Below are 24,775 nucleotides of genomic sequence, written 5' to 3' on the forward strand. Positions count from 1 at the left end.
AGAAACATTGACAGAAGGGCGAAGTTATACCCCTAACATTTTTGTCAAACCAGCCAACTTTTTACAGTGTTTCAGATATGCACTGTTAAATAACTTTAAAAAAACACAGGAATCATATGGTATTTAAAATTCTACTTTGCCCACTTATTACCTTTGTACCCCACGGCCATTCAAATAAAATAGAGCATAGAATAGTATAGTACAGCACAGTACAGGCCCTTCAGCCCAGATTGTTGTGCCGACCCTCAAACCCTGCCTCCCATATAACCCCTCACCTTAAATTCCTCCATATACCTGTCTAGTAGTCTCTTAAATTTCTCTAGTGTATCTGCCGCCACCACTGACTCAGGCAGTGTATTCCATGCACCAACCACTCTCTGAGTAAAAAACCTTCTTCTAATATGCCCCTTGAACTTCCCACCCCTTACCTTAAAGCCGTGTCCTCTTGTACTGAGCAGTGGTGCCCTGGGGAAGAGACGCTGGCTATCCACTCTATCTATTCCTCTTAATATCTTGTATCTCTTAATACCTCTATCATGTCTCCTCTCATCCTCCTTCTCTCTAAAGAGTAAAGCCCTTGCTCCTTTAATCTCTGATCATAATCCATACTCTCTAAACCAGGCAGCATCCTGGTAAACCTCCTCTGTACCCTTTCCAATGCTTCTACATCTTTCCTATAGTGAGGTGACCAGAATTGGACAAAGTACTCCAAGTGTGGCCTAACCAGAGTTTTATAGAGCTGCATCATTACCTCGCGACTCTTAAACTCTATCCCTCGACTTATGAAAGCTAACACCCATAAGCTTTCTTAACTACCCTATCCACCTGTGAGGCAACTTTCAGGAATGGCTTCCAGATCCTGTGTCCAGTTGGAACAGCTGCAGGTTCTGCAAGTAGGTTTTATAAATATTAGAGAATTCCAGAAGGCTCATCACATAACTGCTGAGTCATTGAGTCATACAGCGCAGAGACAGGCCCTGTGGCCTACTGTGACCATGCCCACATCAGGTACTCATCCATACTAATGCCACTTACTAGCATTTGGTCCATTGGCTTCCATGCCATGACACTTCAGGTCCACATCTTGATACTGCTCTTCGATCTAATGAAAAATTCTTCCTCAGATCCCCTATAAACCTGATGTTGCATTCACTAAACTTATGCCCTTTGATTTGAAACGCCTCTTCTAATATTCTTTATCATAATATCCAGCATTCCTGTACGCTAAACAAAATCACATGGCTTTCAACTCCAAGGCTTTTAAAGACAAGCTTTAACATATTTAAGGCAGGGAGACATTGACTATAATAGTTATATCTTCTTTGTTTTTGTAGGCTGATCTCAGCTTTTAAAGGCAACTGTAAAACTTTAAAATTGTTTGCTAAGCATATAAAGGTAAGAATGAATATCATTATCTCATTGAAGTGATAGAAATTCTAATAGAATGATGAATGTCCATTTTACTTTATTTCAGAAACTGACTGTAAGCTAGTAAAATAATTGCTTTTCCTTTGCATTCTATAACCATTTGGAAGCTTAAGCTTACTTTTAACGAAATATAAATTGAACTGTGTTCTCACAGAGATTTTCTGCTCTCCGTTTTTAATTATGGATCGGCCAATTTTGTTGCTAAAGAGCACTGAACAGACAAACTAGTCTGCCTGTCCCAATCAGCTAACAATAAACAAGGATACCAAGACTTTAATCTCTATTTGATTTATCTCTTTGATCTATTTTCTCTCCAAAAGTTCGTATTTGATTGTACAGATGTCTCAGATACTCCAGTTGTCACAGGAAATCTGGGAAATTTTCATGGTAGTATTTTTCTCACTTTTCAAAAGAAAAAAAAACTAATGGCTAGTAATATTGAAAATATTATTAAAACATTACTTGACAGAATGTGAGAGAAATTAGTTCCAGTTGTGATAGACTGGTTAATTTTAAGACATTTCTGTGTCTCTAAAATCTCCCAAAATGATGGTAACCATAAGATTCAGGAACAGAAGTGGGCCATTCGGCCCATCCAGTCTGCTCCACCATTCAATCATGGGCTGATCCAATTTTTCCAGTCATCCCCACTCCCCTGCTTTCACCCCATACCCTTTGATACCCTGGCTAATCAAGAACCTATCTATCTCTGCTTTAAATACACCCATTGACTTAGCCTCCACAGCCGCTCATGGTAACAAATGCCACAGATTTACCACCCTCTGACTAAAGTAATTTCTCCGCATCTCAATTGTAAAAGAACGTCCTTCAATCCTGAAGTCGTGCCCTCTTGTCCTAGAATCCCCTACCATGGAAGATAACTTTGCCATATCTAATCTGTTCAGGCCTTTTAACATTCGGAATGTTTCTATGAGATCCCCCCTCATTCTCCTGAACTCCAGGGAATACAGCCCAAGAGCTGCCAGACATTCCTCATACGGTAACCCTTTCATTCCTGGAATCATTCCTGTGAATCTTCTCTGAACCCTCTCCAACCAAACTGGTGGTCAGACACTTCCAAATATTGAGGGTATTTATCTCAAACCGATTTGTATACTTACATTTTGTTTCATGGAATTGAGGTCTGAGGGCAAATTAGAGTTAGACCCTTCAGACGTGATGGTTTCCAATACAAGATGATGTGTCGTGGTATGGTCTATATCAGCACACTAGGGATTCTGTGTGCTTGATGCATCTTAGATGCCAACTTGTTTGTCAGTATTAGCTTACAGATATGTTAATTATCCTTTAGTCACTTAAGAATAAAATAGAATACTTTTCATCAAGCATCAATCTGGATTATTGCAATATGATCTGTTTTGTACTCTTAAAGTTTCTTACAGAAAATAATTATGTTCCCTTTCTCATCCAGATTGAAGATCAGATAAAATGGCTTACTAAAGGAGTTTCCCATATTGGTGTAGGAACACCTGGGCGAATTAGAGACTTGATAGACCGTGGTAGGAAAGCCTGTCCCCTCTAATTAAGTTTGGTTTTACAACTTCTGCCTATTGAGAGTGAACTTGTTGTTACTCTGTACATGCTTAACCTCTCTTATTCAGTAGCTGTTGTAGTTAATATTGTCAAGGTGACTTGATCAGTGACGATTCATGCTGCTGATCTGACTTGAGATGTAAATGGAATGAAATAAACGAGAGAAAAAAATACGAAACAGAAGCAGTGAGATACAAATCTGCAGATGCAGAAAATCTGAAATAAAACAAAGGATGAAATAGGTCAGGCAGAATATTGAAGGAGTAAAGTGGAGTTCATGTACGGTTTGATGATATTTCATCTTCTCCAAATAAGTCAGCTGTGATTAATAATTCCTTCACCACACTATGTTAGCCAGCACCATGACTATCTCTGTCATTTGTTTCTTACACCACAGTTAATCCAGTTAACCTACAAGACTTTGGATTGCGAATTCAGGCTGAAAAGTGCAGTCTCCAGTCAAGTATCTGGGATTCCTCATAGATCAGCATGTTTGCCACACAGATAAGACCATAGGAGCAGAATTCGGCCATTCGGCCCGTTGAGTCTGCTCCACCATTCCGTCATGGCTGATTTACGAGGGGTGATTGATAAGTTTGTGGCCTAAGATAGAAGGAGTCAATTTTAGAAAACCTAGCACATTTATTTTTCCTACATTTACACACTTAGTCCAGCGGTCGTGGAGCATACGGATCCCTTCTTTGTAGAAGTCGGCATCTTGGACCTCCAGAAAGTGGTCCACAGCAGGGGTGATTAATAAGTTCGTGGCCTAAAGTAAAAGGAGATGAGGAAAAACTTCAAACCTTCTGCATTTTCACTCAGAGTTGAACTGCACTTGCATGTAACAAGAGCTGTATAACTCATCTCCTTCTGCCTTAGGCCACGAACTTATCAATCACCCCTCGTATTATCCCTCTCAAAACCATTCTCCTGTCTTCTCCCCATAACCTTTGACACCCTGACTAATTAAGAAGCTATCAACTTCTGCTATAAATATACTCAATGACTTGGCCTCCACAGCAATCTGTGGCAATGAGTTCCACAGTTTCACTACCCTCTGGCTAAAAGAATTCCTCCTCATCACTGTTCTAACTGGACATTCTTCTATTCTGAGGCTGTGGCCTCTGATCCTAGACTCATCTACTCTAGGAAACATCCTCCCCACAATCATTTATCTGGGCCATTCAATATTCTGTAGCTTTCAATGAGATGCCCCTCATTGTTCTAAACTCCATTGAGTACTGGCCGAGAACCGTCAAACATTCCTCATGTGTTAACTCTTTCATTCTCTGATTCACTCTCATGATCCTCCTCTGTACTCCCTCCAATGCCAGCACATCTGCTCTTTCATAAGAGGCCCAGATCTGCTCACACTACTCTGTGTGGTCTGTCTAATGCTTTATAAAGCCTCAGCATTACATCCTTGCTCTAGTCCTCTGAAATGAATGCTAACATTGCATTTGCCTTCATTACCACTGACTGCAGTGTGGATCAGACAGTATCACAATGGGCAAGACTCGGGAGTAACAGGTCAGATTGGCAAATGAATGAGGAAAGTACTCTACAAAGTTATCGTAGATGGACATCCTACTGAAGGCACAACAAGTTTGTTGGCCAGATCATCAAACACAGAGCTGCACCTTCACCTCTCCTGGAAGGGTTCGATTTACCCCAACCGAACCAACCACCAGTGCCAGCACAGCCACAAGCAACATTGTGACAAGAAAGTGACAGCCTGCGATCACTAAGGACTAATCGCTGGTGTAAGCCCGTTGTTCCAATCCAAATCGACCCTCAAATCCTACAGGTAGTCGTCTTCAAAAGGAAAGTGTTAACAGAGAGCCGAAACTACTAATGCCTATTCGTCAGCGAACTATCAATCCCAGGCTGGCTTTCACAGATTGGTCATTGTTCCTATCAATGCCTCGAATGGTCTTGGATAAACTATTTAAATTCTCATATTTTGGGATGGTTGGGTTCCGAGATTTTTATGGTTGCGTGGTTTTACTGAATAAAGGGTTATTTTGTGTTCTGGCTTTGCCCTATCTGCTTTGTGGTTGCAGTACAGTACAAGACATTAAATATAAATAAATAAAACATAAGACAATTTGCTATTCCTCTTTTCTATTGTTTATTTATTTTTATTTTATGTCTTGCACTGCACTGTCGCCGCAAAACAGCATACTTCACAACAGACTTTATGTCAGTGATAGTAAACCTGATTCTGATGCTGACGTCAGTCCCGCCGAAGGGTTTCAGCCCGAAACGTTGACTGTACCCTTTTCCATAGATGCTGCCAGGCCTGCTGACTTCCTTGAGCATTTTGTGTGTGTTGCTTGGATTTCCAGCATCTGCAGATTTTCTCTTGTTTCTGATGCTGACTTGTTCATTGCTTTATATGCTCTTTCTTTACCAACTGTCCTTAGATTTTTTCTATCTCCATGCTAGTGACGGGGGATCATTGATTTAGTTATGTTGGAGGAAGGGTTATATTTAGTATGCTGAAGGTGGAAATGGGTGGCATTAAAGGAGCAGGGAAAGAGAGAACAGCAATAAAAATGATGAAGTTAGAGAGACATAGATCACAAGAGTTATAGTATGGATTGGGTAGATGGAAGGAGAATGTGGCAGACGCCAGGAACTGTGCTTAAGGATGGTGATGTTATAGAATAAAATATCTTTGACATTTGGGGAGAGGAGAAGGAATCAGCTGGGAATAAATGGGAGGATATCAGCTTGTCCAGAATGAAGCTTTAGAATAATGTTGGTAATGAGATTCGAAGGTGTGCACCAGCTTGAATGAAGTTGAAAGATGGAGGAAATGTGTGTGATTGTGAAATTAGCATGTAGCTCTGGGGAAGATGAGAAAATTGCATTTTTTAACTTCAACATCGACTTACAGGTATACATATGTGTATGCTTTTTGCAAACTGTACAAATTAAGGAATTAAGAAACTAAGCTGTACAAATTAACCTGTACAATTTAAGAAAATTAAGGAATATTGGCTCACGTAAGATTCAACTAACAATTCTTGTAATCAATTTGAGGTTTAATACTTAAGACGTGTCAAAATTGAAGTATAATTTTATCTACTGTATTTCAAGTTAAGCCATGTCCATGATAAAGTTTAGAAATGTAACATTTTAATACTACTTTTAATTGATGAGTATATTCGACATTTGTGGCTTTGTGAACACATCGTTTTAGATTACTGTTCCTCATGTTGCCATTGAAATGTAACCATATGTTAACAAGGGTCAATTATGGAAAATTTGATTTGCTTGAAAATTGAACCATCCATTCAATTTTGAGATGATTCTAATCATAACTAACAAATGTAAAACACTTTTTTTTCTGGTTGTCCAGACGAACTAAGTCTGCAGTCTCTGAAGTATGTCATCTTTGATTGGAATTGGCGTGATCAGAAATTGAGGAGATTAATAGATATTCCAGAGGTACTTTTAATTTATGGGATTAGCTAGAATTTAACATTTATACATATTTTATTTATACATGCATATGTATAAAATGCCTGATATGAGTTTAAACATTATTATAATTTAGTAATAACAATTAATATTTAACAAATGTAGAGATGGCATTAAATGGAAATATATTTGTTCCAACTCATTGACTATAAATCATTTGAAGGTGCTGGTCATGTAACTATACTTGTAATAGAACTTAACATCTGATATATTTATTCAACCAGCACTAAATTGTGGTTTGATTTATTCTTTCATTTTAATTGTAATTGATTAATCTATCCACAGCAAATTAAACAAAACTAAGATATTTAGGATTTACATGTTGTCTGGAGAATACATCTTAGATATATAAAAATAAAGCCTTTGCCAATGCATAACTAATCTAATGTGAAAGTTATTTTTGCAGAATATTATACAAAGGTAATGTGCTTTTAAATTAGTTTATCAATTAAAATTGACTAAATTCCACAAGGAGGTATGATGTCCAATCAGTTTACCAGATTAAATCTGAGGAGATAACATTAAGAATTTACAGTGAACAAAATAGATGTTTAGGTAGGACAAGGAGATCCTTGATCTTGCTCTGATCAGTTAGATAGTAGCTGATCTGAACTTCTCTATTAATCTTTAACTATTTTAGATTAATACTTTCTCTGTCTTGAATCAAAAGCGTGGAAAGCTTTCAGTCTTCTCAATTCCATTTTTAAAACATCCATTATTTTGAAATTATGCCCCCATTTCTAAATTCCTCCATATAAGGAAATTCCCTGTCTTGTTAAGCTCCTTCAGAATCTCATGTTTCAATTTCACCACCTTTCCTTCAACTTCAAATTTCTCAGCCTTTCCTCACAAGTTAACCACTCTTCTCTCAGTATCAACCTTCGTCGATCTACTCTCAGCAGTTTTCAGTGTAATACAAAGTCTGAAATAGATCATGCTTTGTCTCCAGGAACATCTAGGATTAATAAGAATTGTTGCATTTGTTTTATGAACCAAACCAATCCTCATGAGCTTCCTAGAATACAACAGAATTGCCTGCAAATGTCTGGTTTAGATTTCAAAAACTTGAGTTTTCTACATTGGTATATACACTGTAAGATAAATATTTTCTCTATGTATCATTTCCTTTGAATATATACATAGAATTTGAATTAATCTTTCACTGTATAATCAGTAAATCTATTAATTATTTTGTTATTAGAGTTAAATGAGCTTTAGAAGCAGATAGGTTCTGATCTTATACAGAAACCGTTATTTGGAACTAAATTACATTCTGTATATTGTAGGTGAAAAAGGAAACATTGAAACTACTGGAGACAAGTATCATACCGGTCATTAAAAGTGGATCTGCGAAACTAGGCCTCTTCTGACATCATTCAATTATGATGGTTCTTGGTTTGTTTCTGACTGAACACACAAAATGACATTTGGAATAATTTCTTAGTTCAGAATTGAATAAAATGTATTATTCATAATAACTTGTCTGATTTTATATCCTTTTTGTGCTTTGTAACAGTGCAATTTTGTTTTAACTCAAACCTCTATTTTGATATGAACATTTTAAAGCAATACTTTAAGTTCAGCTGTAAGATAATTTCAAGCATTAAAGGTAATCATCAAAGTATTTAGAAGCAGCGTTAGTGCAAATATCACTGCTTTAAAGGAAATGATTAAGAAGGTCAAGTAAGTTAATATTCCTGTTAGTATTATAATTTTTTATATTCAAACCTGGAGCAGAAGTTGTTGCAAATCTAAGTTCAAAGTATATTTATTATTGAAGTATGTATTCCATATCCAACATTGAGATTCATTCATTGGTGATATTGCATTCAGCTGTAAATTTATGAAAAATAAGACCTTATTTCATGAAGAAGCTAATGGATAGACAAAGTATTACTGCTTTTAGATGGTTGTGACTTGCAATAAGGCTCTCTAAGTAAACAACAAAAATTCTCAGGCAAAACCAAAAAATGGACTGGTCTGTTTAACTGTGGCAACCTTCCTGCATTCGAAAACCAAAACTAACTAATTATTTCATTTTGAATGGTTATTGTATTTAAGACTTTTTTCAATGAAAAATTCAGTTGTAAGTAATTTTATTCAAGTGAATACAAAGCTGAGCATTGGATTGTATGCATACATCTACTTGAATAGGAATAATACACATCTCTGCATGCAGTGGTCAAAATTGTTTTTTAATTGTGAAACTGTGTAAGTACAAATAATGTGTATTGCATATCAATTCTACCCTGCTGAAGGAACTGAAAAATGTTTGGCCTTTTTGTTTTCCAACTGGCAGGTAATCTTAGGTAGCAATTAATGCAGCTCAATGCTGGGTATTCTGTTGCAATCATAATCCAGCCATTCTGTGACAGCTATTTCTACATGCTGATTGAAGTCATAACTACAAAACAGAACATGGCTGCAAGGGAGAAAAAGCCATTTTTAGATTATGAAGACACGCAGTCCTCTTTTATTGTCATTTAGTAATGCATGCATTAAGAAATGATACAATATTTCCTCCGGTGTGATATCACAAAACACAGGACAGACCAAGACTGAAAAAAACTAACAAAACCACATAATTATAACATATAGTTACAACAGTGCAACAATACCATAACTTGATGAAGAAGTCAATGAGCACAGTAAAGTTCAAAATCTCTCAAATGTCCCATATCTCACGCAGACGGAGAGAAGGAAGAAAAACTCTCCCTGCCATACCCGACCACGGTCCGACTCTGAGTCATCCGAAAACTTCGAGCGCTGATTAGCTCTCTGACACCGAGTACTGAGCGCCATCTCTATCCAAACGATTTGACCTCCTTCTCGGTCGCCAATAGCAGGCAAAGCTGGGGATTTTGAGGCCTACCCTCCGAAAGATTCCCGACCACGCAGTAACGACAGCAGCGAACGAGCATTTCAGAAATTTTTCCAGATGTTCCTCTGTGCTTTCACATCCATCTCCATCAAATCAGAATTGTCCATGGCCCCTATTTAACAGATACAATATCATTTTTCACCGGAGGGCTGCGCACGCGCGCCACGCTGCTCTCTCTCCTCCTGCCATTTTCTGGCCATGTTTGAGATAAAATCACTCTGCAGGTGGTTAACAAGCAACACACACAAAAGTTGCTGGTGAACTTCACTACTGCAGGTGGTTAACATGTCATTATACAAAATATCAAAAAGTGCAACCATTGATATGCTGAGAGTTATTTTTCTGTCCAGGCCACTCTGGAGGGGTACTGCAGTATACAGTAGCAATGTAAAGAATTTTAGTGACAGTGTGGAAATAGGACCTTTGCCCAACTGAATCATGCTGACCATGGTGCCTACCAAATTAATGCCATTTGCCCAAGTTTGACCCATATCCTTCTAAACTCCTCTGATCCATGTACGTATCCAAATATCTTCTGGATGTTGTTATTGTACCTGCCTCAGCTTATTCCATATGTGCATCACCCTCTGCATGGAGGTTGCCTCTCAAGTCCCTTTTAGCTCTTTCAAAAGATATAATACATGTGTTATTTCCACTCACACCATTTGGCCACACCAAAGAGGCCACTCACACCAATCTTACAAGGGTTTCAGCCCGTAACCTACTCTAGAAACTGCCTAGAATTTCCTTACCGCATAATCCTCTATTTTTCTAAGCTCCATGTACCTATCTAAGAGTCTCTTAAAAAACCCTATTGTATCCACCTCTACCACCTTCACTGGCAGTGCATTCCATGCACCCACCACTCTGTGTGAAAAACTCAGTGACATCCCCCTTGTACCTACTTGTAAGCACCTTAAAACTATGCCCCCTCGTGTTAGCCATTTCAGCCCTGGGAAGAAGCCGCTGGCTGTCCAAATGATCAATCCTCTCATCATCTTATACACCTCTATCAGGTCACCTCCCATCCTCGGTCGCTCCAAGGAGAAAAGGCCAAGTTCACTCAACCTGTTCTCATAAGGCATGCTCTCCAATCCAGAAACTGAACACAGTATTCAAAGTGGGGTCTAACTAAGGTCTTATGTAGCTGTAGCATTACCTCACGGATCTTGAACTCAATCCCACGTTGATGAAGGCCAACACACCATATGCCTTCTTCGCAACACTGTCAACCTGCACAGCAGCTTTGAGCGTCCTTTGGACATGGACCCCAAGATCTCGCTGAACCTCCACAATGCCAAGAGTCTTACCATTAATATTATATTCTGTCTTCAAATTTGATCTACTGAAATGAACTACTTCACACTTATCTGGGTTGAACTTCATCTGCCTCTTCTCAGCTCAGTTCTGCATTATGGGGAGTAGGTAAGAGAATAGGGTTGAGGTGGAATGTAAATCAGTCGTGATCAAATGGCAGAGCAGACTCAATGGGCTGAATTGCCTAATTCTGCTCCTACATCTTAAGTTATTGCTGATTAAACACTACATTTTAAAGTTGACTGCTGCTTCTACTTAGTTGAACCTGCATGGGTTAATTGTACATTACAATCCCAGTGGCTGTATTTGGGAGACATCCAGTTTATCTTGGTGCAGTAATAATTCTTTGCTTTAGTGAGGAATCCCATTTATCATGCTGTGCTCATAGGTGCCAGTTTCTCACGGAGTACTCTGTTGACTTATAACCACAAACGGCTGTGTAAAAGTGTGCAGAATCTGTAGGCAAATTGTGAGTGTAATGCATGACAGGTGGGTGCTCTCATTTATTGCTAAATACAGAATGCAAGCTAATGGTCTATAAACCATAATACCATTGTAGGGGAATGAATGGAAGAACATGGAACAATACGTAATTAAGATAGAGACAACTTGATTGGCCAAGTGGTAAGTTTTACAATCGAGCCTTTCTGACATTCTAAATTTAACAACTGTGTTTTTTCCACACAGCCTTCCACAGGACCAATAATATTTGTTTGGACATCGGTTCTTCTTAAAATCTTTTCACTATAATTTCCAAGGGTAATGTGTAATTTTCAATGTTTTTCTTTTTTACTTTAATAGGTTTTATGGAACATAATAATATTTGATTTTTTTTTACATTATCACAAGTGGATATTAAGATAACTAACTTTTACCTGACTTGTTACAAAATGTAAAGAACCTATGGGTTTCTCAGCTACAATATTGAGAATACAAAGGAAATGAGGGATCAAGAATGCTAAAATTAAGAGTCATCAAACTGCTTGAGAAAGTTTTCCCTGCCAGTCTGGATAACACAACCAAGGGTCAACATTAAAGTGAGGAAAGGAGAAACCAAGAAGGGAGCATTAAGTGCAGGAAGAGGAAAATGAGCCTTTTCTTAGATGTGTAGTACAAACATGGGAGGCATTGTCCCATAGAGCTGAGCAAAGGAAGAAAGACATTGAATGAGAAGTCTGTCTAAGATTGGAATGCAAGGTAGATACAGCACTGTGCCATGGTTATAGAAAGATCGTGTGTGTCATTTGTGATATTCTTTAAAACATTTAGAAGCGATAGAAATATGTTTAGAGTGATTCAAACAGGGTTTTGGTAGGCCACAATTAGGGAGACAAGGTAGGCTCTGGGGGGATTTTAAAATGTTGCTTTCTGTGTGTCTTACTTTGTTATCACCAGCAGATGCTTATCATCTCATAGTTACCATTAACTTTTTGACTCTTCTTGGTTCTTTACCCTAGCTGGTTCTTTTATGTAACATTTCATAGTTTTGCTAAAGAATAATAAATTTGCATTAATTCTGTCATTACTACTTACAGATTATTCCTGACTTGCAGGTTTCTAGTTTTCCAGTACTTCTGAAGTCTTGTTTTTTTATTGCATCATCTATGGGCTCAGAAGGAAAAAATATCAAATAAGAAGGATGAAATGTTTTCTTTTATTGCCAAGATTTAGAATATAATTAGACTGACCTTACCTTGTTCAAGTTTGATTGTTATTCAACCTTACATGAAAACCTATGAATACAGCCAAACCAAACAGAGGTAGTTTGGAGTCAAGGTTCAAAACACAGCACCAACAGTTAGCACATATAAGACAGCAGTAAAATGCCGTCACGCACAAAACAATATATAGTTCAAGTCTCTGAGTCCATGAATGTTGCAGCAGTCTTCAGTCGAACACAATACATCTTGCTTTCAAAACAACACACACAAGATGCTGGAGGAGCTCAGCAGGCCAGGCAGCATCTATGGAAATGAGTACAGTCGATGTTTCGGGCCGAGACCTTTCGGCAAGACCCTGAAGGGTCTCGGCCCGAAATGTGGACTGTACTCTTTTCCATAGATGCTGCCTGGCCTGCTGAGTTCCTCCAGCGTTTTCTGGGTGTTGCTTGGATTTCCAGCATCTGCAGATTTTCTGTTGTTTTCTGCTGAGCGAACACTGGAGGGCAATGCCAACTCCAACACGGACATTGCATCACACCGCGTCTGGCACTCCGGAGGAGCACACCAGCTTTGACGCCTTTCTCCTGGGCAGCTGCAAACAGGTGACATCATGATCTGGGGCTTAGTCCTTGATACGACTGAAGCCACGTAGCTTCCCCACCAAAGCATTCTCCACAGACTTATTTTATAACAGCATAGAAGATTGAAGAGTAAAGCACAGGAACAGGCCTTTTAGCACACAATGTTATAATGAACTAATTAAACTTAAAATCAAATGTCCAACCAAATTCATCCTTTCAGTCTAGACAATGTCCATACCTTCCATTTCCTGCAGATTCATATGCCTAAGCCTCTTGAAAACTTCTATTGTATTTGTCTCCACCACTACCAAATATACTCTCTACATTTACTACTTTTATCAGTTACTGAGAAGAGTGGCCAAATATATTTTGTACCTGCTGCCTTACCTATATCCCTGTCAAGTAAAGCTATGATGGCCCGATTTATGGGATTAAGGTTGGCCAATTAGATTGGAAGGTAATTGCAAGGAGGTGTTGTGAGTTGCTTTTATTTGTATTAATATTAATGTTTTAATCAACTTATTTAGATGTATTTTTAAATCTTTCTTTTCTCCAAGTAATACCAGAAGTACAGTATGTAGTGAAAGGTGATATAATGCTATTAACAACATCCTGCCATTTTGCAGCGGATTACCAGTCAATGTATTTTCTTAATTCCAAACAGCAGGACTAAAGAGTGCTACTAATTAAAGTGATTATTATCTTCTTGCTGGTTGACTGTTAAGTGATTCCTTTTAGCTTTTGATAAACTCAAGTATGTTTGTTGCCTGCTAAAGTTTTTTCAAGATGCAGGCAGCTGTGTAGCAAATGATGAAGGCTACACTTCAAGACCCTGCACCAGATGTTGTGCAGTATTATGCATTTCTTGTCATGGTTTGTCGTGAATTGGAGAATGAGCAGAGGGCATTCAGAGGAAGGATAAAGAGGAATTGAAGAAGAGTTTTCAGCTGAAGATCTGACTATTCATGTCCATATTCGGGGAGAAATTCTTCGGCGTGAGCACACTGAGGATCAATATATAAGATATTTGTAAAGCAGTAAGGATATTACCTTTGAAATTGATTTTAAGACTATAAGACGTAGGAGGAGAATTAGTCCATTCAACCCATTGAGTCTGCTCTGCCATGCAATTGTGGCTGATTTATTTTCCCTCTTAATCCCATTCTCCTGCCTTCTCCCAAAGTTTGAAATCCTTAATAATCAAGAACCTATCAACCTCCACTTTAAATATACACAATATGTTGATCTCGTTGCCCATCTCTGGCAACAAATTCCATAGATCCATCACCTTCTGGCTAAAGAAATTCCTCTTCATCTTAGTTCTAAAGTTATGTTCTTTTATTTTGAGGCTGTGCCTTCTGGCCCTAGACTTTCCCACTATTGAAAACATCCTCTCCACGTCCATACTATCCAGGCCTTTCAATGTTCAATAGGTTTCGATGATATCTCCCCCTATTCTTCGAAACTCCAGTGAGTACAGGTCAGGAGCTATCAAATGCTCCTCACACGTTAATCCTTTCTTCTCTGGGGTCTTCTTGCAAGCCTCATCTTGATCCTCTCCAATGCCAGCACATCCTTCCTTAGATATTGGACCCAAAACTGCTCACAATACTCCTCAAGTGCAGTCTGACCAGTGCCTTAAAAAGCCTCAGCATTACATCCTTGCATTTATATTCTAGTACACACAAAATGAAAGCTAACACTGCATTTGTCTTCCTTATCACCGATTCAACCTTCAAGTTAACCTTTAGGGAATCCTGCACAAGTCCTTTTGCACCTCAGGTTTCTGAAATTTTACCCCATTTTGAAAATAGTCCATGCCGTTATTCTTTCTACCACAGTGTATGACCATACTCTTCCCAATGCTATATTCCATCTACCATGTCTGCACCCCATCCCCTACTATGCCCAAGTCCTTCTGTAGACTCCCTGCTTCCTCAGCACTACCTATCTCTCCACCTGTTTTTCTTTCATCTGCAAACTTGGCCACAAAGCCATCAATTCCATTGTGGAGATTATTAACATGAAAAGTAGCAATACTGACCCCTGCAGTATGCCACTAGTCACAGGCAGCCAAGCAGAAAAGACCCCCTTTATTCCTACTCTGTGCTTTTTGCCAATCTTATATCTTTACTGTAGTAGAAATGTTAAGCAGCCTCATGTGTAGTGCCTTGGCGAAGGCCTTCTGAAAATCCAAGTAAACAACATCCACTGCCTCTCCTTTGTCTATTCCGCATGTTACTTTTTCAAAGAATTCCAATGTACTTGTCAGACAGAATTTCCATTTTTGAAAACCATGCTGACTTTGGCCTATTTTATCATGTTCCTCAAGTACCCCAAAACCTTATCCTTAATTAAGGACTCCACCTCTTTACCTACCACTGAAGTCAGGCTAACTGGACTATAATTCCCTTTCTTCTGCCTCTCTCCCTGCTGTAGTGATGAATATTTCTCAAAGCAAGGCAAGGACCGCATCAATTCCAGTGGGGAAAAAAGACTCGTGGTTCTCCGTTTGTTAATCATTTCACTCTTGAGAAGCAAGGTGATAAAAAGACTTGAATGGCTTTGGCACTGAGTAAATGAATAATCTAACTTTGGGGAGTTCAGTCTCTGAAACAAAGCCAGCTCAGCAGTCCAATACTTGTGCCCTATTGGCAGTATGTTCAACTGAAGTCAAAAACCTTTCAACAGCATTTGGCAGCAACATTTCATGAGCCAGAACCACATAACATACTTTTTCTCAGTACACAGACAAAGATAATGGGAGCTAATTTGTATAGTTCCCAAAAGCAGTCCCGGGGATTATGATGCCTGATTAATCGACTCCCACAGATTCATGTGTATTCAGCAAACTTTCTTTGTGATAATTGTTTGCTAGGTTTACTTCTGTGTGCAGTCAGTAAGGGAACGCATCAGCAGGGAACCCAAACATGGTAACATCAATTAAAACAAACTTGTGATAACTATGGCCATATACAAAGTGAATCTGACCTGGGAAACAATGAAGATAGGCAAAATATAGAGAGACTCTGGGCTCCCCAAGGTTTTCAGTAGACAAACCAGAGGTTTTCTGAGAAGAAAAAGAGTCCTCCAAAGAAGGAAATGCCCAGACTGAGAATCTGGGTGCAGTATTGTGGGAAATTCTGTAACATCCTATGGCTGGTCCTTGTCTTTGAATGCAACTTCAATAGCTGTATGCTTCCATCTGATGAACTAGTCTCTGATTCTGCTCAATGCAACATGTCCTCATCAGTCACCTGTATGGAATTTATTAGCACAGGCAGCTGTGGAGGCCAGATTGTTGGGTATATTTAAGGCAGAGATTGATAGGTTCTTGATTGGACACAGCACCAAAAGTTACAGGGAGAAGGCTGGGGATTGGGGCTGAGGAGGGGGAGAAAATAAGGACCAGCCATGATTGAATGGCAGAGCAGACTCAGGCCAAATGGTCTAATTCTGCCCCAATGTCTTATGGTCTTATGTAATATTAAACAATCAGCACACATGTAAAGGTTGCACCCACAGGTACTTTATCACCAAAGCTTCACAGCCAAATGAATTACCGTTTAACCCTGGCAGTCACAAGCTCATAAATATTCTGTGACTCTTACCAAATCATCTCCCTCTCAGGATAAGGCCGAATGAATTGTAGGAGGACAGGCAACCCAAGTGCACCGACTCCCATGGAGGAAATTGTACTGAAAATGTTTCCAATCACAAAGTTGAATCAATTGAAGTTAGATTCCTCAATTCTCATATAATATCCCACTTCCACCTCATTCCATATTCTCTTCTGACATAAGTTCCAGATGGTGCAAGCAGGCATTTTTAACTCTTCTGTTGCCTCAGCACAACCTTGGTCTTGTTCGAGCCATAAAGCTGTACAGTACAACCACAGAAACCGCCTTAACCATCATGTCCATAACCACCTTTTGACCCATCTGCCTGTAATAGTTCTAAATCATTCTAAGCTTTGCCTCTTTAAGAGCCTGCTTGCATATCGTAGGTTGAAGACATTTTAACAGAAATTAGAGATGTTATTACACACACACAGAGTATCTTGAACTTTCTTCTATACAAAGAAATGAATCATACAGTTTTGAACCTACTAGAATCAGAATTATGTTTATTGTGATCTTATATAAAGTGAAATTTGTTCTATTATGACAGCAGTTTAGTGCAAAGTAATTGCAAGTGATTGCACATAGTGGTATTGCAAAACAACAATTGTCATGTCTTACAAGAAAGCAATAATAAACCTGATTCTGATATCTTGTAAACTCTATCTGAATCATCACCCCCTCTGGCAGAAATTTCAAGATATCAATCATTCTTGAAGTGAAAAAAATACTTTTCTCTAAATTGCCCATAAAACTCCCTACTCCCTCACCTTAAACTTACAGGTTTTTGATACTCCTGCCATGGGAATTTTTTTTCTATGTGTATCAAGTCACCCCTCAACCTCCTAAAAGGACAATGAGGCAAGCCTGTCCAATCTATCCCCATATTTAAAGTAGTTCAATCTTGGTGAATCTCCTCAGCACTGTCTCCAGCACAACTATGTATTCCTTTTAATGTGACAACTAGAACCACACAAATACTCCAAGTGCATTCTAACCAGTGTTTTGTAAAATTGCAGCATAAACCTAATGTCCTCATCTGTGAAGACAAGCATGCCATATGTCTTCTTCACCACTTTAAAAGCAACTATGGACTTGAACTCCAAGATCCCTGTGTTCATCAAGAATCCCTAGTATCTTAGTGTTTCCTGTATACGTTCTACCCTTATCTGACTTTATAAAATGCATGACCTTGCAGTTGTTAGACTTAAATTCTGTCTGCCAACACTACTCAATATTTCCTCTGATCTGTGATCTGCTTTAGGCTTCGACTGCCATCCATACTATCCAGATCATGACTAATTTTGTGTCATTTTCAAAGTAAATTTATTATCAAAGTACATACATGTCACCATATACAACCCTGAGATTCATTTTCTTGTGGGCATACTCAATAAATCCAATAACCATAATAGAATCAATGAAAGGCTCCATCAACAGGGCAACAGCCAGTGTTCAAAAGAGAACAAACTGAGAAAAGGAAAGAAAGAAAGAGAGAGAAAAAGAAAAGGATATCAAGAACATGAGATGAAGAGTCCTTGAAAGTGAGTCCAAAGATCATGGGAACAGTTTAGTGATGGGGCAAGTGAAGTTCACCCCTCTGATTCAAGAGCCTGGTGGTTGAGGGGCAATAACTGTTCTTGAACCCGGTGGCATGAGTCCTAAGGCTCCTGTACCTTCCTGGTGGCAGCAGCAGGAAGGGAGCATAACCTGGCTTGATCATACCTTCTACATTCACATGGAAATTTTTACAATGTAACACAAACAACTAAGGTTCCAGTATTGATCCCTGCAATACGTCACTGTTCACAGACTTGCAATCAGGAAAGCATCCTTCCACCATTACCCTCTGCCTTCTATAACCAAGCCAGTTCCGAATACAATTGGCAGCTCACATCGTATTTTCAATACCATAATTTGCTGATCCAGCCTACTATGTGGGGCATCGTCAAAAGCTTTACAAGTGTCTATTGTCTTCATCAATCTTCTCAGTTAGCTCCTCATGGAAAACTCAGTCAAGTTAGTGAGAAAGGATTTCACCTGCACAGTCATGCTGAACATCCTTGCCTTTCCAAATAAAGCCTATTCCTTACAGTTTTCTCCAATAATTTCCTCACCATTGACATAAGACTCACCTGTCTTCAGAAAACCCTTCTGTAAGAAAGTACTGCAGCCTCGCTAAGTCATGGAGGAACAGCAAGGAAACTTTGAGGATAAAGATTCACCATGACCTAATTTTACAAATGAAAGAGTGACATAGTGAGTAACCTAAGGATGGCATAACAATATCGCCTGTAGATGGTAAAACACTGGTTTTGACAGCAGAGGACAACTCAGTTCAAATGCCAATCTGCTGGAGGAAGTTGCACAGTACTTATGTAACAGATGAAGACGCTTGGTGGGGCACATTGTAGAAGAAAGCTTAATTGTACATGCAATGAAATATTTAATATGTGTGGAGATCTGACAGAAATTGTGATTCTGTGGGTTTTTCCTTGGTATTCTGGGTTTCTCCTTTATCTCAAAGTTACGCCAGTATTAATTTGTTTAATTAAGTTTAAGTTTATTTGGCTGCCATAAATAGCCTCTATAAAATTGGCAAGAACCAAGGGTTAATAATTGAAAGAGATTTGTTGTAACTTGAAGGCTGCTACTAGTAGGCTTCTATGTGGCCTAGTATGCGATCTCTTGGTCTTTGTACTACATAATATTAATGATTTTCTTTAAAATATAATCAAAAATATAAATATTTGATTAAATATAATCAAAAATAAGATCAAAAACTTGGAAGCTGATAAAAAAAAAATTAGTTGACAATGAGGAGGAAAGTTTTAGCCCATAGAGAGATATTGAATTGAATTTATTTAAATCTTACATCCGTCCCACAACATGAGGGAGTAAAAATCTTTGCATTATGACTCCGTGAATTTATAAGTCTAATGGCTTGTAGAAAGAAGCTGTCCTGTGGCCTGTTGGTCCTGGCTTTAGTACTCTGGTACCATTTGCCAGATGGAACCTGCTGACACAGTTTATGTTTGGGGTAACTGGTGTCTCCGATGATCTTCCAGGCCTCCTTTATTCACCTGCTGCAGGTTGGAGGGAAGTTCATATCCACAGGTGCACTGGGCTGTTCATACCACTCTCTGCAGTGCCCAGCAATCAAGGTTGGTGCAGTTCCCGTACCAGGCGTTGATACAGCCAATCAGGATGCTCTCAGTGGTGCCCCTGTAGAAGGTCTTGAGGATTTGAGGACTCACGCCAAACTTCTTCAGTCACCTGAGGTGGAAGAGACACTGTTGTGCTTTTTCTGCCACACTGCCAGTGTGTACAGTCCAGGTGAGATCTTCAGTGATGTGTATACCGAGGAACTTGAAAGCACTCACCTACTCAACTGCGGACCCATTGATGTTGATCGGGGCAAGCCTGTTTCTGTCCTTCCTGTAATCCATGATCAGCTCTTTTGTATAGTTGGTTTGTTTGATTGGGCAGAAAGATGGCAAGTAAAATTTAATCTAGAGTAGCGTGAGGTGATGCATCTGGGAATGCGCCACAAGACAATGCACAATGGAAAGATATTGAAAGCTGTTGAGGAGAGAGGGCCCATTTAGTCTATATCTGCAGACTCTTAAAATTAGTAGTATGGTCAATAAAATGGTAAAAGAGACAATGCTTTTTTGGCAGAGTCACTATAGATAAGTATTGGGAAGTTATAATCATGCTGTATTCAGTACTAGCTAGACCGCAGCTTAAGTATTTTGTACAGTTCTGGTCACAATATTAAAGGAAAGGTGTAATGTGCTTGAGAGGGTGCAAAGGAGATTTGCAAAGCTATTGGAGAGCTTGAATATTACAGCTATGAGGAAAGACTTAATGGACTGGGGCGCTTTGGAATGGAGTGGTGTGCAGAGGTAATTAGTGAGTTGTATAAAATTGTGAGAGGTCTGTTTAAAGCAAAATAGAAAGGAGTTATTTCCCTAAACAGAGTGGCTAAAGACACGCAACATGGACATAAAGTAGATGCTCTTAAAAGTTGCTGGTGAAGGCAGCAGGCCAGGCAGCACCTCTAGGAAGAGGTACAGTTGATGTTTCGGGCCGAGACCCTTCGTCATTAGAAGGTTAGAAATAAGTTGAGTGAATTTATATGCAGACCTGGAAGTATTTTGCTGCCTTGGATCTGGTTCGCGGCTGCATGTCTGACTTGCACACTGCTGTAACCTGGGGTGAACCTGTATAGGAATCAAATGATGTTGTGGTGGGCAGGAAAGTAAAGTTCATGCAGGAATACAGACACAAATTTATTAAATGGTGGAGCATGCTGAATAGTTGCATTACCTGCCATGCTTTTTTTCTTATTAACTTATATTCTTACTTCTTCGTCCAAAGAACAAAATTCCTTTCTTGGTTTCTTATCTCAAGAGTTTTTTTCTCTCATACAAATAAACAAAAGTACAAACAAAATCATTTAAAAAATGAAGACAGTTCTGTAATATCTTTGCTTCCTCTTGACTTTAATAACATTCCACTTTCCTTTCCGTTCTTTCCCACTGTTCTTCATTCTTCAGTGGATGGGCAAGTCTTTGTCGGTAACACTTGAATACGTTTGACAATGTTGCTTGTCAACATCTGGAAAGTAGTCAATAGACAGAGATCAGACCCTTAATTCTTCTCCACTTTGAAGGTGTATGTCTTTTCTCAGTTTAATAATTATCTCTGATCTGAGTTTATGAACATATTTGAAAATTGTTAATAGTGGGTATTTAACCCTGTGGAGATATGGGAGTATTTATGATGACGCTTGTGTTAAGTTGTGGGATCTGGTGTGTATTCAGGACATGGGCCATATTTCTCCTTCTGGAACTCAATCACCTTGCTTGATTGCTGTTTTACCCTTTCAAGAGTAATAACAATCTTAAAATAAATGCATAGAAGGTTACTGGCCAATTCTTTATGAACTATTTGAAAAGCCACATTTTACCGCTGGACAAACTGATGGAATTTGGTATTACTGCAGTTCAGTTATAAAGTCTTACCTTACGCTTTCAGTCTGTTCATCACTTTGATTTTTACCTGAAATGCCTCTAACATCGCACTCCCTGCTTCTGGTATTTGTGAGTGACACATTCAAACGACATTGTCCCCTGAAACTTGCATGCCTTTGGTAGCAAGGGGGATATCGAATACAGCCTCAGAGTGATGTTGTATTATTGCCTTTCCCCTAATTGTTTTTTCCTGCAAATTTTGCCCCTAGGACAAGTTCAGTTTTCCACAAACCACTATTATTTTGAAACTCGAATTTCATTTGCACTATTTTAACAATGGATTCCCCATTTCCTGAGACTAAATACTTTACAGCTGGTTCATTTAGCACCACATTTGTTTTTGGAATTATTCCACTAAATATTTTTTGCATGAGCATTTATTTAATTTCAAACAGAAATACTCACTTTATGTCCTTATTTGTATATGTCCAGACCCCATGTGCAACTGAAACAGAATGTTATACCTTCAGCATAAAACAATAAAGGTTGTTTTTGCATTTTTATAACATAGCCAATGCAATCAAATTCCTCCTCATGGAGCTTCAACTCACAGCCTGGGGATACTTAGTGTGATCATTCAGATATAGAATAGTTAAAGCAGATTGAATCAGCTGTGAAAGATCCATGTACGTCCCATTTCCTTTTCTCTTTTTAATAGCCTTTGTGCACTTTATGCAGGGTATCATGTTATGAAATATGCCATGCTTAAATGTGACCATTTTGTAGTGCTACATCCACTGAGCACACATGCTAAAGATGATTAACACTTAATTATGCTGTACAAGTTGAACAAAGAATTTGCTCCTGAGCCACTGCGGATAACTTCACTCACCTCAAATCTGATCTGATTCCAGAGCCCATAAGCTTACTTTCAAGGATTCTACAACTCAGGAACACAACAAAAATCTGCAGCTGCTGGAAATTCAAAGCAACACTCACAAAATGCTGGAGGAACTCAGCAGGTCAGGCAGCAGCTATGGAAATGAACAAATAGTGGACGATTCGGGTGCGACCCTTCTTCAGGACTCATGTTCTCAATTGTATGTAGACGGGAAAATTTGCAGATGAAGGAAATCCAATACAACACACACAAAATACTGGAGGAACTCAGCAGGCCAGGCAGCATCTGTGGAAAAGAGTAAACAGTCAATGTTTCGGGCAGAGATCCTTCCATTGGGACTTCATCAGAGGGCAACCATTGTCCTCTGACAATTTCTAAATCTTTTGCTATGACATTTCTACATTGGCAGCATTAAATCCATACATTGGATGAAAATCGTTGAACTTCAAACAATTCCAATTCGTTATCTCTTTGAGTATATAGCACAATGTATTGGGGCCAATCATTCTGCTTTTCTAGGTGAAAAATAAAATCCATGTCGTACCTCTCCTATCAGATTCCTTCTTTTCCAGCCCTTTATCCTCACCTTCTCCCTCATCTGGTTTCACCTGTCACCTGCCAGCTGGTACTCCTTCCCCAGCCCCCACCCTTCTTACTCTGGCCACTTACCCTTCCTTTCCAGTCCTGATGAAAGGTCCCGGCCCAAGACGTCACCTGTTCATTCCTCTCTGCAGATACTGCTCAACCCTCTGAGACCCTCCACGATTTTGTCGCTCAACATTTCCAGCATCTTCAGAATCTCTTTAGTAAATAATTTCACTGCATCCTATCATGAAATTGGGAGGCAGTATCAATAAATTAAGTGTAATAATATTGTAAACCATTCACCTGTCTCTTTCTTCCAATTTACAGAAATATTTTGAAACTCAGATCAAACCTATCTGTCTGGGCCTCAAGTAACTCAGGAAATCATCATGTTTGAAATTCTGCAGTGAGCCTTTCCTTTCAACAAGTCTGGCTCCTCCAAATGCTCTGTTTAAGTCTGTAAACAAAGTAAATGACAACGCTGGTGCCAGGCTGGCCTAGTCTGTGCCTGAACACATAGAGAGTAACATGCTGTTCCAACAGTACAAATGGTACTGAAGAGCTTCCAACAATTCCTGATGGTGAGGCTCCTGTTCTGCCAGATTACATCCCTTGGAGCTTTGAAAATATGATGTAATCAGACTGAACACATTCCTTAACTGATAAGGAGGTTTAAGTTGATTTAATATGAAACTAGATTCAATAAATGTTCAACCACAATTGCAAATAGTGGAACAAAACAACATCTGGAATGCAGTGTGGGAGAATAATGACTCCCCAGAGACAAGATGGATTAAAATGGTTTACCAGAATGATGTGATTAGAATTATGACTCTTAAGTGACCTTTCGACAAAAAAATTATGTTGGTTTTGAAAATCTTGTTATTAAAACCACCACCTGAGGAAAAAAATCTGGTTGTCTGAGCTGATATGACAAGAACCAGACAGTTATCCAATATTAGTCATTCATAAACTATTTGTGTGAGGGATTGGGGTGATGTCCCTAGGTCACTGCAAACCCATGTTGCGTTTTCTTTTGGCAGTAACAACTTCGGATGAGTGGACTGTTCAAATTTAAAATGTTCCTTGGGTGTTTTTTTTAAGCAGATGAGTGGATTTATATTGTTGTACAGACCAACAACTGAAGTTTTCCCTGTTACCTTTGATCCAACTAATCATTGAAATTTATTCATGTGTTGGCATGTTGATCTCAAGAAGGATGTTTCTATTTTCTATATGTATCAAACTGCTACAAAGGAATGATACCCTCGTGGTTAGTTGTGCTGAATGGCTGTTCTTAAGGCTTTTTTTCCCCCAACTCCAGTTTACACATTGGCAACAACAGTGGAATGGATACAGCAAGGGCTCTGTATGCAACCAAACAGCATCCTAGCTGCAGTATTGATGTTCCAGGCTGCAGAACTAACTGTGCCTCTCCCCAAACTGTTCCGTTATCTATGAGCCTGAAAGAACTAATTCAGAAGCCAGTGTTTCAATTTCAGTGTGATAGCTGTCCTGTGTTTTCTTTTTCAGAAAAGTTCATGACTTGATGCTCCTCCATACTGAACAACACTTGGAAGAGGCCCTGAAGGTAGTAAGACATGGAATATATATTGGATGGGGATTTAAATGTCCATTGCCAACAGTGGATTGATACTGTCACCAGTGGAGAGATCTAAAAGCCTGAGCTGCCTGACTGGATCTCCATCAGGTAGTGAGTGTACCTTACTTGAGAGATAACCTAACTTAACTTTGCCCCTGCCATTCCACCAATGGTAG

The 24,775-nt window shown here is 39.0% G+C and overlaps 1 protein-coding gene and 1 long non-coding RNA gene across 9 annotated transcripts in view; one reads left to right on the forward strand and one right to left on the reverse strand.

Annotated features, from left to right (window-relative positions):
• The window catches only part of cmss1 (cms1 ribosomal small subunit homolog), a 129,695-nt gene extending 121,714 nt beyond the window's left edge, over nt 1–7,981 (forward strand). For all 4 annotated transcript variants that reach the window (XM_063050521.1, XM_063050522.1, XM_063050520.1 and 1 more), the window contains 4 exons: nt 1,335–1,395; nt 2,861–2,948; nt 6,350–6,438; nt 7,758–7,981. In XM_063050521.1, coding sequence (XP_062906591.1) covers nt 1,335–1,395; nt 2,861–2,948; nt 6,350–6,438; nt 7,758–7,841 — 322 coding nt within the window. In that variant the 3' untranslated portion in view covers nt 7,842–7,981. The remainder of the gene's footprint in view (nt 1–1,334; nt 1,396–2,860; nt 2,949–6,349; nt 6,439–7,757) is intronic.
• A 1,344-nt stretch (nt 7,982–9,325) lies between these two features.
• Nucleotides 9,326–23,325, reverse strand: LOC134347914 (uncharacterized). 5 transcript variants are annotated; one of them, XR_010018294.1, is made up of 6 exons: nt 23,081–23,325; nt 22,510–22,696; nt 20,864–21,154; nt 18,667–20,757; nt 12,203–12,271; nt 9,326–9,464 (listed from the first exon to the last, which is right to left on the reverse strand). It is a non-coding gene; the product is annotated as an uncharacterized LOC134347914 (long non-coding RNA). The 5 variants fall into 5 exon arrangements; XR_010018293.1 differs by having other exon boundaries at nt 18,667–20,113; nt 20,681–21,154; XR_010018290.1 differs by adding an exon at nt 21,976–22,015 and having other exon boundaries at nt 18,667–21,154.
• Between the last annotated feature and the right edge of the window lie 1,450 nt (nt 23,326–24,775).

Source organism: Mobula hypostoma, chromosome 6 (assembly GCF_963921235.1).
Source record: "Mobula hypostoma chromosome 6, sMobHyp1.1, whole genome shotgun sequence".
Lineage (NCBI taxonomy): Eukaryota > Metazoa > Chordata > Chondrichthyes > Myliobatiformes > Myliobatidae > Mobula > Mobula hypostoma.